The sequence below is a fragment of the Nelusetta ayraudi genome, unplaced genomic scaffold, assembly GCF_046127955.1.
Source record: "Nelusetta ayraudi isolate G7.1 ecotype Tasmania unplaced genomic scaffold, CSIRO-AGI_Nayr_v1 ptg000063l, whole genome shotgun sequence".
Classification (NCBI taxonomy): domain Eukaryota; kingdom Metazoa; phylum Chordata; class Actinopteri; order Tetraodontiformes; family Monacanthidae; genus Nelusetta; species Nelusetta ayraudi.
The window spans coordinates 533,589-548,773 of record NW_027466113.1 but is presented as its reverse complement, the minus strand read 5'-3'; the positions used below and the strand labels follow the sequence as shown (position 1 = coordinate 548,773).

At 40.1% G+C, this 15,185-nt stretch overlaps 1 protein-coding gene across 8 annotated transcripts in view; it reads right to left on the bottom strand.

Annotated features, from left to right (window-relative positions):
- The window catches only part of vps13b (vacuolar protein sorting 13 homolog B), a 260,425-nt gene that overhangs the window by 224,802 nt on the left and 20,438 nt on the right, over window positions 1-15,185 (bottom strand). For all 8 annotated transcript variants that reach the window (XM_076040760.1, XM_076040763.1, XM_076040755.1 and 5 more), the window contains exons 9-16: window positions 13,223-13,318; window positions 12,674-12,796; window positions 12,312-12,449; window positions 10,334-10,421; window positions 8,596-8,778; window positions 6,568-6,737; window positions 6,276-6,470; window positions 3,464-3,588 (exon numbers count right to left, since the gene is read on the bottom strand). In XM_076040760.1, the coding sequence (XP_075896875.1) occupies window positions 3,464-3,588; window positions 6,276-6,470; window positions 6,568-6,737; window positions 8,596-8,778; window positions 10,334-10,421; window positions 12,312-12,449; window positions 12,674-12,796; window positions 13,223-13,318 (1,118 nt within the window). The remainder of the gene's footprint in view (window positions 1-3,463; window positions 3,589-6,275; window positions 6,471-6,567; window positions 6,738-8,595; window positions 8,779-10,333; window positions 10,422-12,311; window positions 12,450-12,673; window positions 12,797-13,222; window positions 13,319-15,185) is intronic.

The window sequence follows — 15,185 nt, the reverse complement described above, 5'->3', positions numbered from 1 at the left end:
TGAGAGGCTGAGGTTAGATTTTGGGTAAATCGATGCAGGTGGCACCTCTGACATCCCGCCCTTACTGGAGCCCCTGTCCTCTCCTTTCCTATTTTTCCCCTGACAGGCACTGACTTTTTTTTGGAATAACATATTTAACTGACAGACTAATCGGGGACAGCAAGTGGTAACATACATCAACTTAGATACAAGTACACTTCAGCTGCCCAATAATTTGTTGAGTGAAAGTTATTTCTAAGGATTTGAACTTTTACTTAGTGAAAAACAGCAAGGTTTGGTTATGGTACTGCACTATGATGGATAACTCTACCCAGGTAAATCAATTCCTGTAAATAAAAGTTCTTGGAAGTGTTGGGGGAAAAGGGGCTCATGACCATCATGACCAAGTGTAAATAAAACCAGGGTCCTGTGATCAAATTTACTATATTTACTCCATTACTAAACAAAGCAAACCTAAATCAGCAGCCAATGGCATCTGCTGACTCAGAAGAAGAAGAGGAAGAAGAGGAAGAAGAAGAAGAATTTTTAACTAACTTACTAACTAACTTTGGAACCAATAGTGAAACTCTTATTGCACCACTTAGAGGAGCTGCAGAACTCAGTAGTGTGTGAAGTTGGAACTTTATTTCGCCCTCTTGTATTACAAGAGGTCTTAACCCACAATAAAACTAAAACAAAGGTTTCATGATTGTGAGTGAATAGAAAAATAATGGCAAAAGTAAGATATAAATGCAATCTAGCATATAGACATCCATCTTGACCAAAATGGCTAAAAATATGCCAGTGGGTCAGCATTTTTCCAGTTCGTCGACCACTGAAAGCAATTCACGTGAAAGACATCGAGACATACATACGATATAAAGCCTGTCCTTGTAGCTTGTCACGCACTTTGATGCAAACTGCACACACCCTTTGGTAGAAAGGCTCCCCTCCTCACTAGATTCCAGTGTCGCAGTTTTGCATTATTAAAAACTTTAACAGAAACAACCCATTTGTTGTCAGTTTTTTAGTGAGGTATCGATCACTAAGATATGGACTTTAATCCATTTTGAGTTAAATTTTGATCAGAGAGGGTTTTTCATCACAAACAAAACAGGAGTACTGTAGTACAGATGTGCATTTGTTCAAGATCATGCTGATGTCTTCACATGCCACAAAAGGGGGATGAGATCTCCGTTGAATTAAACTTTTATTCCTTTCCTATGCTTTGTTTTCATCAAATCTTATTGAAAAAACCAAACAGCTCTCTTCATATATTTGCAGGTCCTTTGTTTCCATGGTCTCATGCCTTCCGCTTTGTTTTAAATTTCCTTAAAACTTGTTCAGGTCTGCCTAGTGTCCTAAAACAGAACAACTTGGAGTGGGCAGAGGAACATTGCCAAAACATCAATATAGTCTAACATAAATGCTACCACATGGTGGGATGGATCTTTTGCTTTACCCCAGCCCATTGAGCAACCATCACCTTAAAAAATAATATACCTCTAGACGCCATTTGCATGTTTTAGCCATTTAACTTTTAACCAATTAACATTTTACAGGGATTAAACCCAAATACATTTAACACATACTCACACCCTCTAATCCACTGTCAAACAAACTCTTGACCATTCCACAAAGAGCAAACTAGAAGGTTATGGTTACTGTTTTTGACATCTTCTTAAAACTGGCACAAATAATCAGTAGCATTCAAGGTTTAAAGGTATATAGACAAAGGAATGCATCATGTCTTATTATTATCAATGAGAAAAAGAACCCAAGAAAAGAGGCTGTAGAACCATCTTGAATATATTTGTGTTTTTTACATATTCAGAGGTAAAACCACAAATACCTCTTCAACATGGGTCTTACAGGCAACTGACATAGAGACAAGCAAGAGAAAGTACAAAAGCTGACGTCACAAAATGTGTCCAGTCACGTTAATTGAATGGCACTCCGCCACCGCAAGGCCGCGCAATTTTGAAGTATGGTCTGAACACCACTAATACTGTGGTCAATCAAAGGCTGGCTTACAAAGAAAACCAGAGAGCTTTCTTAAGCTGTCAAGGAAACTCTGTGAGAAGTTGTCAGAGTTAAAATTAAGGACGGATCCAGGAAAAAAGGAAAGCCAGAGGAGGGCATTGGTTTTGAAGGGTCTCTTGGGATGAAAAACATCAAGTGATTGTCAGAAAGAAAAATCACATCCGTTTGACATCTGAATCCAGTATTTGAAGCAGACGAGGCAACGAGGGGGTGCAGGAGTGGGGAGCCGGGTGGAGATCAAACACGCAGCTAGCAGTCTCTTATTGGGAGCAGAGAGCATAGGGAATCAGGTTCTGTCTACAGTCACAATCACCCACTACAATGAATGAAGGCTTTGTGGTTTCCTATGGGGCCAGGAAACCACCGTACAGTAGATACAATGTTTGGCTGAAGCGGGAGTCAGGAAAAGTCAAAACCATCTGCAGCTCTTTGACATGTTTAAATCAAAACTAATGGGAGGAAATCGATTCCCAGGCCAGCGCTTTCACAGGTTTCCTGCTTTAACAGGCACTTTGACTGCAAGGTGTGAGAAAGAGGGCGAGGCGTGCGCGTGTGTGCACGGGAGTGACCACAAATCGAGGATTTCCCAGTGTGTATGCGTGTGCACGGGTGTGACCACAAGTCGAGGATTTCCCAGTTTACTAAAGTTACACACATGAAGTGAAGTACATTAAGACGTCTGCATTTTTGAGTACGAAAAATGTGTCATTTTGTGAAACACTTTCATACATAGAAAACTTCAACAATCTTAGGAAGTTTTATGTAAATGCTTTCAAGTTAAATACCCATTGGAGGCCAGCAATGCCAGCATGAGACATTGCAATTCTGAAACAAAGATAAAAGACCAGAATTTCCCTAAATGTATTTTTTCTAAATGTTTGCGTGCTAATTACCTGTTCTTGTGTAGTGATACGAAAGACAACCTGTTTTGAGATTTCATTGCAACCTCATTGTGTTTTAACTCATTCATTTCAGGTTTAAAGCAATGGCTCAAACAAAAGTTAAAATTCTAACAGCAAAAAATGGGTCTGACGCAATACCATCCTTATGCCGGCAAATACGTCGCACTACTGTAAAATTTTCATTATTGATATGATTCTCTTGAAGTCATTCGTATATAAAATAAATAAGAACGAGCTATTGCATCTAGAATTCCTTGTTTTTTCAATCAAAAAGTGACCCAGGGCCAAAAACCCCTAATTTAATTTCACAGAAGTAAAAGAAGGCAGTTCACCCATAGTCAGAGGAAATTATTATGTTGCTGGGAGGAAAAAAAATAAGGTTCCGATATGCATTTTAGTGATAGTCTTTCTCAATTATTTCAAGAATGTTGTTTTAAGATTTGTTTTGAATCGCTGAACACATTCTTGATTTTACCAATTGCTGCAGAAAGAAATATTGGACTTAATTCAATTTCAAGCTACATTCTTTATCAACTCACCAGTAAACAGGTAATTGGATCAGCTTCCCATAGAGTGCAGTGCTGAAGGAGGGGATAATAGGAATGAGAGGCAGAAATTCCCCTGTTGTGTCCTGCCAGGTCAAACCGGCTTGGAAGCCAAAAACCTGGAAAATCACAGAAGGAAAAAGTTGGAAGAAAAAAGATTGAAAGTTGGATATATTAGACAAATACACAAACATGAAAATTTGACAATCTGTGGATGTTTCTTTTTTCTTCCTTTCATTCAACCATGAATCCAGGCTTTGACAGACTGAGACACTATCTGAAATATCTATATGCTAAAGAATATTTGACAGCGTCATGTACACACAAAATATAAAGCAAATTGAGATCTTCTTATTTTCAATACTGTAGAGAACAGCTTGCATCATAATTGAATTAAGATTCTTGTTGGTTCTAACCAGATATAGTCAAGAGAAATATTTAGAAATATTTAGGCACTAGATTAGGCAACTCATAAGCTATGCTCATGTGCCTAGTGCAATTCAGGTGTAATGTGTTCTAAATGCAGATACAAAGTGGCTGGCTGCAGCATAAGCAAAGTGCTTATTAGGGTCTGTCTACAGTTAGTGTCAAAGACCCAAATGGAGTTGCAACAGTAATATTCATTACAATATTACTATTCTTCAATCAATTCTATGCCACTTGTCCAGAGTTGGGTGGGGTATTCTTCTTCTTCTACTTCTTCTTCTACGCTGCCACCTCATTTGGCTTCTTTCAACACATAAAGGCAAGTTGTGTGTAAATGGTTGTTGTTTTCTCATCCATCAGAAGTGTGTCTAATGCTTCTCGGTCACCATGGTGTTTGTTTACTTGGAGCTTACACTGCACAGCAACTGCTACTGAACTGCTGTTACATCATCTCTTTCTTCTTTCAGGTGAAAACTCGTGAAAGAAAAGTAAGGCATGTGCAGAATGTCAAGCGTATAGAGGCTGCAAGCTCCATTTTCAATACAAGTCCAGTCAGATTAAACTGTTTACATGCAATGAAAAGACTCAAACCAATAATTTCCATTTCTCAAATAGCCGCGTTGTTCAAATGGAATGCGAACAGTACATACAGGATATTGTTGTTGCTTTAAAAGTAGATTTTTCAGATGTATTTCAGAACTGAAACTGAGTCACACGTTCATTGTACGAATTCAGGCATGCGTGTTGCAACCCTCATCAAACTTTGCAAATGTGACGACAGTCCATGATTGACTACGCCCAGTGAAAAAATAACACTAACCACATTTAAAAAAAACAAAAACAGCTCATAAACGTCTTGCTGTTGACAGTGTGGTTGTTTCAAAATTTCAGCCATACGTCTCTCCTGGATTCAGCTTGAAACAAATCTGGTCAGTGTGGTGTTCTGCAAAGTTAAATTATTTAATTTTGATTTAGAAAAAAAAAAACAATAAAATAGTATTATTTATATTATCATATACTGATTAGCTGCTGTTTCCACTGAAAGAGTACATTTCAGAACGTTTTCTCCCCTTAAAGCAACAAGTTATAAAACTAGACAATGTCATTCATGGTGACCCTTCAGTAGGTCCTAATTGCCACCACCTTTGTGAGCAAACAGGACAAATTTCACTTCTGGTCTACAACCATGACAAAGTAAGACAATAGTCTGAGCTTTGTCAGACTGAGTCAATAAAGCGCAGATTAAGATAAGCCGTACTATATACACCTCTCAGATGACTTCCTGAAGTTGGTAAGTTGTGGCCATAGTGACCTCCACCTTGTCATGATCCCACTGCTAAAATCCAGAGGCCGGAATAAGGGCCTTAAATACTGGCTGGTCAGAACGCCAGTGGCCACTGACTTACCGACTGTTAACCCCGCAGTGACCCTGTGATAAGGAAAACCAGCATGATGCCCAGGAAGCATCCTGCCTTATTAAACCACATTCACACCAAAACAGACAAGACTGGGTGTCCCACTGCTAACTTTATCTAGGTAAATTAGTTAAATTACAAAAAGTTATTGAACCTTCTTAAGTGAGTCATTAGTACAAGCAATCCCACTACTTTTAAATTAAAAGAATGGGACATTTGAAAATGCAAGGAGACCAAAAGATATCTGTTGGCTTCTAGAAATTTATGAAGTATTAAAAACATTTTTAAACAATCAAATAAATGTTAAGTAAATGTTTATATAGAACAGCAATATATACAGATACAGCCAATTGAATACATTTATTTAAGCTACTTCAAATTACTTAGTGTAATTAGTTCAGGTAAGTATAATAATTACATTTTACTTGTTTAATTAAGGAAGCAAATTATTTGCTCCAACTTTTCTCACACTCTCACTATAGGGCCATTAGGGATGCACCACAGACGTCTGGAACGTCCCATCAACTTTTCTTGGCAAAAGCCTCAAAGGGGAACAGAACTGGCCTGTTGCTCATCAAAAAGCTTAGTGCTGATATTTTTACGACCAAGTGAAAAGGGGTCATAAAGGTCATTAAAGGAGTCATTAGTGTTGTTAGGAGTCAAACGTAGACCGTTGTAATCCGCGACCTGTTGTTTTCAGTCTATGGACTGTTTTTTTTTTTGTTTTTTTTAATGGGTAAGCTCCAAATGAGAAATGTATGTCCAACTAAACAAGAGGCCTGTGCATTCTCTTTCTTTCTCTTTGTCACAAATTTGAGACATATATATTGGGGATGCGAAAGAACCTTGACATGTACTTTTTGTGTATTTTGCCAAAGGCGAAGACGTAAATCCAGGCTTTAATGCATTCAGTCGGAGGGATTGAAAAACGGGATTAATAAATCAAGCATTGCAACTAAACTCACCTTGAGGTAGAGGTGTGCATAGCAGTGATGCAACAGATTATCGGAGGGCTGGCTGAGGCTGCTGACAGTGCCGATCAGCTCAGGAGCATACATGGGCACTGAGTGTTCAACGTTCACCCTTTCCACTTGAAACTGCACGGCAGGTAAAGGGCGCACTGGCTGGAACGCAGGCGCACTGAATGGTGCAGAGGCAGCCTTGGAGGTTGAAGGTGAAAAAGACAGCATTAAAAAGGGATACATGTTGATATGAGGCGGGACAAATGCTTTAGCCTCACTCAGACTGCAACATTACCTTGCGTCCCAAGATGACGGGCAACAGTGTGTGCAGAAGGTTGAACTCTGCCATGGAGACGGTGACTGAGACTTGCAGCAGTGTGAGACATGTGAGCCTGGTCGGAATGAACTCCTCCAATCGGGATATCTCCTCCGGTGAAGTCGGCCCGCGGTTCTCATCAATCATTTCTACCCACATAGGTGCCGCAAAACAACGTCAGTTCTCAAAATAAAGTATTTAAATATTGTATGCAATAGTTTACAAACGCTTTAGTTTGCCGAGTTGCATAAACAATAAAATGCTGGAAGATCTAAATATTTCCTGTTGATTTTTTTTCACGTCTCATAAATTCACTTGTAAAATCTATAATCAGAAGCATTCAGAGAGATAGAAAGTCTTCAACTAATTTTTGCGAGGTCAGCACACAAATTAAATAATTGCACCGAGGCAAAACCGTAGCATCGATTAGTGAGGCAGACCAAAACCAGAGCCCTTTGTTAATGAATGACCCTGGCTCTGGTCCCAGGACATGGGTTTGATTCCATTACAGTTCTCTTAGGCTGCATTCCCAACTTCAAAATGGTCCCAAACATGTTTTGCTTTTTTTGCCCTGCCACCTTAGCTTGAATCAAGTTAATGTGACATTGCCAATCTAAGCATTGTTAAAACTGGCCTAAGTGAATGAAGTACTTCTGTTCAGAACACGAAGACTAGGCAACACAAAGGAGAATGCATATCTACATACGCTTTGATAAAGAGGTCTACATTTTTCAATGGACACCACAATAAGGATAGTACATTCATTTCTGTGCACAGATGATTGGTAATCTGACTGTACGAAAGTTTGAAACCAGAATGAACTCACTCGGACAGTAAGAGCACTATTAGATAATGGTAGCACAGTGACAGCTTAGAAAGACATGACAGTGGTTCAGGGACTTAAAGACAGCACAGAGCGCTGGCAGGCATCCAGGGCTCATAAGCCCACGCTTACATCTAAAATGTATTTTATATTGCACTTTACCTCTGCCGATCCTCGGCTATATTGCTTTAAATGTTTCCAGAGTCGGCTTTGAAGTGATTTCTGCACATGCCATATTTGATAAATTACTGTTTTCTTTATTCATAGACTTTGAAGATTAGCGAGGCTGGCTTTACTCATTATGCTGCCTCCATGCACATAGTACTGTTGCTGTGGCAAATAACTCAGATTTATGCAGAAAAAGACTATTGCTCGACGTGACAGATGGCAGACAGAGACAGACAAAGGGGGACATTTCAACCCTTGATGTTCCTGTGGCCCTGAAAGGCTGACTTAGCCTAGTGTGGCCACCACACAAGAGCGCCAAGGGGAAAGAAGAGACAGGAAGGAGCAAATTAGTTGTCAGTGAGTGTAATGGGAGTATTTAAAGCTCCCATAAAGTCTCTTCCAAACTTGCCATTAAGCAAGGATGTATGTGCTTTAGAACACTCTGTCCCCATCCTTTCACAACATCCCTGCATAGTTATGCATGATGGATAACAAAGGTGTTAGGCTTACGCTTCATCATGTGGTCTAAAAGATCATGAGTCAAACTTATGAATGGAAATATCAATAACCATTCTCACACCGCAGTCGCCTGCAGGTTTCAGTGTTTCTTCTGTACTTTTGCTTGCAGCGGTTGACTGCTGCTTTTCCTACGTGTTGTTTTCAAATCCTCCCACAGTGGCAGGTTGCTCACAGCGCCCCATCAAGACTTCACACCTCTGGTCTCGGGGGGGAGGGGGGTGTGAGAAATGTCAGCTGATGTGCCACCGATACTACCTCCATCGCCAGCTAACTGCCGAAACAACTCATATTCCCCCGCCCACTCGCCTCGGCCGCTTTTACTCAGGACAGCGAGGCGGCTAAGCGTGGATGGAAGCCACCTCGACCATCTGTGTGATAAGGGCTAATGTGATGAAGTGCAGGCTGTGTTGTCGCTTGGCAGAGGACAGAAAAGCAACAAGTTGACTTGAAAGAGTTGACTTGAAAGAGCAAGTGAAGCTGTTGGGAAAATGCCTGACCTTGGCGTTGTTTGCAGTAGGGCTCATATTCATGATCCATGGCACAGATGATCATCTTGAGGATGCGGTGGACTGCGCTGCTGTGGAGCCTGATATTCAAGGGTCCGACCACCAGCCTTTTAATGGATGTCTCTTGAACACTGGGCAATGCCTCCTCATTGCTCAAGGAAATGTCCTGAGAGCCTACGTACAAAACAATTTTGAAACATGCTTAAAATATACATGGAACTTTAAGTTCAACAATACAAAAACACACCACCGCAAAATAGGGAATGATCAATATTACAAATTATTAAATTTCTCAAACAGCTTCAGCTCTAGATTTCAAACGAGAAGATCTGGCTAACCAGAAATAAAAACACAGGACATTAAAAAATAAGAAAAATACTGAAAGGGTGGCATTGAGCTGAGTGAACTGAGAGGCTACCAAGGATGAAAAGGTGTGTTTCACCAATGGGGCAAACAACCCAGATTTTACAGAAAAGGCACTATGAAAATAGTTGTTTGTGAAAGAGCATCAATAATGGGAGGAGGGGGTGGGGGGAGTATAGAAAAAATGAGCAATGCTACTTTTTTCCACCTTTAGTGATGTTTGGCAGTTAGGGATTGGGTCTAATACCAAACAGATGGCTGCCGTTAGAATAACCAGTGAAATAATGAGGAGGGTGAAATGAACCCTGATTTCAACAAGTTATGTCCATGTGTCCAAGATATTTTAATCTCTAGCATGTCTCTAATGTGAAGTCAATGGTAAGCATGACCTTGGCTGGTTATTATTACAGTTGACTTGGAGTTTAGATCAGTCCCATGGCAACTGAAGCTAATTTGTTTGGTTGACACTGGATCTGATCCGTGTCCGAAAAAACGAAGAGAAACACTGACAGAATAGACGCATTCCAATTGGCAAGGTAACTGCGGCAATCCCGCAGGAAAAGGGAATGACACTTATCCTGCTGTCAGAAATTACTTTGACAGCTCAGGATGACAGTATCAATATTTCTTTTAATTTAGATTTTTATCTGCAGCTGACAGCAGGAGGAAGCAAAAGAGTGAAAGACAAAAGAGTGAGGACAGGTTGGACACTTGGAGATTTTCCTCTCGCACCTTAGATTACGCTGAATAAAGTCATGCACATTTGAATTGTGAATGATATGTCTTTAGGTTTTGTTTTGTTTCTCTTGAAAAAGGTGGTGTAACTAAATGTTTAAAATTTTGCATTTACTCTATGGGCATCACGCGTTGCATTTTATCCATTACATAAAAATGCAAAACAGTCATAGTACAAGGACATTTGGGAATCAAATATCGCATTGCAAAATGAGAGACAGGATGCCACATCTGAATGGCTGAATGGGATCTTCAGATCTTTCAGGCTTAAGCCTATTCGCTTTCTTAAGCGTTTACAGGTAGGGAGACAGAGGGAAACATTGTTTCAACAAGCAATGAGGAGAAAGAAACTTAAATACGTGTCAGCACAGACTAAACAATCCTGACAATTGCCCCCCAGGTAAGTTTGGGGTGAGAGTGAGGACAGGAAGGGTCAAAGACCAGGTGGCTGCGACTCAAACAAGACAAGCTATTTCTCAAAGACTCGGGGGGGTTGTTTGACAGAGAACAGTTAAAGGGCAAGCAACAGGAAGTCAAGGAAAGTGCAAAATATGTATATGAAGAGCATCACAGATATTAAGAAAAAGAATTTAGCGAAACGATACCAAAAAATAGGATCATTAGATGATACCTTTGCCACTGCTGTTCTCCATTGTGTAGAGATAATCCATGTAGAAAGCACCAAAGCGCTGCATGCCCGCTATCTCTGTGTAGGTCTCCTGTCAACACAGTAAGGTAAACATAGGAGTAAGGGAGCAAACAGGCTAATAGAGTGGCTGATAGAGTGCCAATGACTGGGGTCATGGTAGAGATGGCGAGAGGGGGTCAAATCACTGGCAAATCTAACGGTTTGTTAGGATGACGGTGCCAAAAAAAACAAAATAAAAAACAAGTGGCACTGCTTGCAAAGCCATGTGAGCAAATGATGGAAATAAAAAAATGATTAAATAAACGCTTTGGAGGTCAAACTGAAAATGTTCTTAATACTTAATACTCTTAATTATACTGCAAAGCAATTTATTAATAGTCACTGGGTGATACGCTATGACAATATCAGCATCAGCTGAGGCCCGTGCCCGTCATAATGTCTGCATTGTTTCTTCGATATGCTGCTTAATTCTGCACTGAACAGCAATATTACTTTTATTTCTTCAGTTTTCATCCAGTTATTTATTTTGTTAATTCATTTTTGCAAAATGCCCTTAGTCACCTCCTCACGAAAACAAACAATGTAAATTCTATACTTCAGATATTTGAAAATGCAAAAGGTGAAATATGTCATTCTTAGCGTTTGTGTCTCCTACATAAATATTCATATAGGACATACTTGTTTAGTATATATATGTCCCAAGTAACAAGTGCATGGCTGCCTGCCACTGTACATACCTTCCTATCTACAAGCAAGAACACAACAAATCAAACCAGATATTCAAGGTGTGAAATTTTCATAATTGTTTTACACTTCTTTTTTTTTTTTTTAAACCAACTACTTTAACATTAGATGTGCTCTTGATAGCATGCACCCAACTAACCCACGGAACAGACGTTTTAATTCAATTAAAAGTGATGTGCCACCGCCTTTGTTTGATCTGTGTGGGTGTCACAGGATTGTTAGCCCGTGACCTAAATTCATTAATTTAGTCTGTCCGTGGGTCAACAGCTAGTGACCCTGTCCTGGACAATAATTGAAAGTCATACTTTGACTGCACATGAAACCACTGGTAAACACACACACACACTCACAAGCAAGCGCACACACACACACACACACACACACACACACACACACACACACACACACACACACACACACACACACACACACACACACACACACACACACACACACAATATACCTGTCCACTAGGTTTCTAAACAAAGATTTGTATAGAGCCTTATCAGGGAGGCAGGTTAATCAGTAATATTTATAAGGGCAACACTAATGGCACAAGTATGTTTTTGGATCAAAGCCACTGGCTAGTTTCAAAATAACTAATGCTTCTTGAACGTTAAAACCTTTAGCTATGAGGCTTTTAAGTATGGACAGATGGATGGATTTCCAAACAATAGCTTTGGGGGTCATGAACATTTCTAAGAAGAGTCAACATGAGAGCTGTGATAGCTGATAAAGGGTGCTAGGAGTCAGATTTAATGGCTCTAAAACAAAAAAGAAATGGATAACAGGAGCTGGGCAACTGACCGTAAGAATCTGGATGGCAGTACCTTAAGTTCAAATAAAACAATATACAAATAGATAATTGACAACAATATGATGATACCATCATTTGATAAATAAGTGCAATGTGTGAGGGGATCTTTCACACATTGTACTAGAATTATTGTCTTAATGGGATAATTGTGTGTTTGCATCCTAGCCCAAAACAGGTACATTTTACTTATTTTAAAAAAGATGAGTAGTCGCGTGCAAGAAATGCCTGATTCCCATAGTTTTGCTGTTAGTTCAGAAAAGATAGACAATGGGTGCCTGTCCAACCAGTTGTGCTGTGCGTTGAGTTGGTTGCTGGGTGGACTTGGAATGAAGTACCCTCATTTGTGTTGCATCAGTTGCGCGGTGTCTTCTAAAGGTTAGTCTGTGACATACAACATACCTTGTGCGTCGCAGCGTCCAGGATGAACTCAGCCCTAACGCCATTGTTCTCTGGACTGCGGTAGTCAAACAGAGAATTTGTAAGGTAGGTCATTCCTTTACTGCTTAGACTGTCCCCACAGCTGAAGAACACAGCATCCTGTTAAGAGGTACAAAGGGTACAGCACAAACAGCGTTATGGTAGCCTGACAGTAGCAGAACCATTCTCCAGCTGGACCAGGTCAAAGGCCCAAAATCAACCAGATGACCTTTGAAAGCTCTCTGTTGCATTAGAGGCTAATAAAAAAAATATAATTACTTTTCTAAAGTTTTCTATTATTCTTTCAAACTCTTTTTTTAATCTTGATGATAAGATGTTGTTACCTCTTTGCACTGATGCACATTTTCTTCAAAATCTCGCACTCCCATGATGCCTTTCATGCAGAGTGCCCTGCAGCCCACAAAGCCCACTTGGCAATCGAAAAAGGGCTCCCCCATCATAAGCACCTGGACATAAGAGGAGTTACATTACATTCTATATACATACACACAGCCAGACTTTCATCAGCTATAAAATACAACCACTATCCGCAACTGCAGTTGCAATTCTAAGATGAGATAAGATGATACTGGCGTGATCAAAATTAAATCAATGCACTTCATGTATTTTAGTGATTACTCATATGACTTGTTTTCGCCATATTGTCCTCCTGCCTTTATACGCCACTTAATATAACTCACTGCAATAACACAGAGTGATTCCACCTCTGTGATTGCTTGACTGAAGACAGTCCAAGTAAAGATTTCTGGCTGCAAACTGGTAGTCTCAAAAAAAGATTTGTCTTCACACAGTGTTCAAAAGAATTTCACAGGGTTTTCCACACCTTGTATCAGTTCCACAAGGTTAGTGAACGCATGGTGATTTAGCCTTACCTCAATAGTGATGCCCTCTTGCTCAATGCATAAGACTTCTCTGGACTTGACCTTCTGAGGACTGTAGTAGCTGCTCTCTGACTGAGTCTCTGTCAACTGATAGAGGAGAGAGGAACCATGTCATTTGATCAATCATAATAAAAAAATAATAATAATAATAATAAAAAAATACAATAAAACAAACACTAACAAAATGCCCAAACTCAAAAGGGTGTTAAAAAGCCATTAGGAAAATTGTTGTTGTCAGTCTAAAAAGGAACCAGTTGGAGCTATAAATGTGAAACACAACACTTCCAGCTTGAAGAAGATGGCTTTTGCATGGATGCTATAAATGAAAAGTGAGTAACTTTATTGATCCCCTAGGGGATATTGGCTCTCTGCATTTGACCCTTCCTACACATTAGGAGCAGTGAGCCGCCACAGTGCAGAACCCCGGGAGCAGGAAGGGCTTTAGCGGCCTTTGCTTAAGGGCCCTCAGTGGTGGTGATAAGGGTGGAGACAAGCAGTGGCCACTTCCCCGAGCCAAATCTCCTGTTGCTCTGCGGATGCGATCACCAGATCGCTTCTCCAACCTCTGGGCCACAACTGCCGAAAGCAAACAAAAGCTGTGCAGGACTTGAACATGCACAAAACATGTTCAAGTCCTGACTGACTCTTGGAAACATGACTTTCCAAGAGCCAGCTCTTGGAAAGTCATGTTTGAAATGAGAAATGGTGAACTAAAACATGAGAATAAAGGTAAGGTCTCAAAAGAATGAAGGTTTATATGGAATTAGTAACTGTACTGGGCCGTATCAGATATCAGGGTTGTTTTTTTTTCCTTTACACATGTGTATACAGCCATTTCAGAATAGTTAATAACTGTTTATGTTTATGGAAAGTGATTTGGAAAGTGTCATTCGTCTGTAGTTGGTCAAAAAAAGAAAAGAAAGTGAGGGTGTCGATCAGGGCAACGCAATCTCTAACCCACTCAACTTTAGCACAGGAAGCAGGTGCAAGCGAGAAGCAGCTGTGCCTTATTATGCTTACTGATGGAGCGGGCTCTCTCACACCAGCTCCTTTTCCTTATGTCAACTAATGGTTTAATCACGTGCAGGGATCGCCGCTCCCCAACCCTTGTCGCACTGAGAGGGCTTGTTAAATATGAATGAAGAAGTGCTTTGTCTGCCGACATCAGTGCACATCGTCCTTTCACATAGGACAAATTTAATCACAGAATATTGAATGCTAAATAAGGGCACATATAATGTAAATAAGAGAGACCATGTGCCGCCAGGCTAAGGTGAACTCTGGACTTTTGGCACTGTAATCAAAGAATAGGCACAAGGCCAGTCATACGTACAAGTATTTCTGCTTCTCCTATATTATATTCACCTCAAATCTTAGGATTTCAAAGGCTTCTCGGAAAAATTAGAACCCTACCGTTAAAATGCGGGGATCCTATGTCCTTTCATTTTTACAACATGTAATGGCTGAGTTGAAAGAGCGGCACGAAAAGACTTTTTATGACGTTTACAATTTGCCAACGAGAGAATGAAAGAAAAAGATAAAGAAATGTCTCCAAGGAAAATGTTTTTCGCTAGCGTGCCAGTGTTATATAAGTTTAGCGTGCTACGCTGAAGGAAAAAAAAATAGCTAAATGGTCAGTACCTAGGTATGCACTTGGGGAGCAGTCATTAAAAAAACATTCTGCCAAATTTGCTGATCAAACAGATCTGAGAAGCAGTACGTGTCACACTTGGGCTTATCCAGTGGCTGTTCAAAGACTCCCTTCATTCTAAATACTTCCTTCAAGGAAAAAGAACATTTTAAAAAAGCAAAGTCTATTCAGCTGTCTGCAATTACTCCAGAGGAGAGGCAATTAATTGATTAAAAGAACGCAAACAATACATGAACAATTTAAACATTATAAGAAACGCGCCAGTCTGCTTGGCCTCAGACATACCTTCACTTGACTGATCAC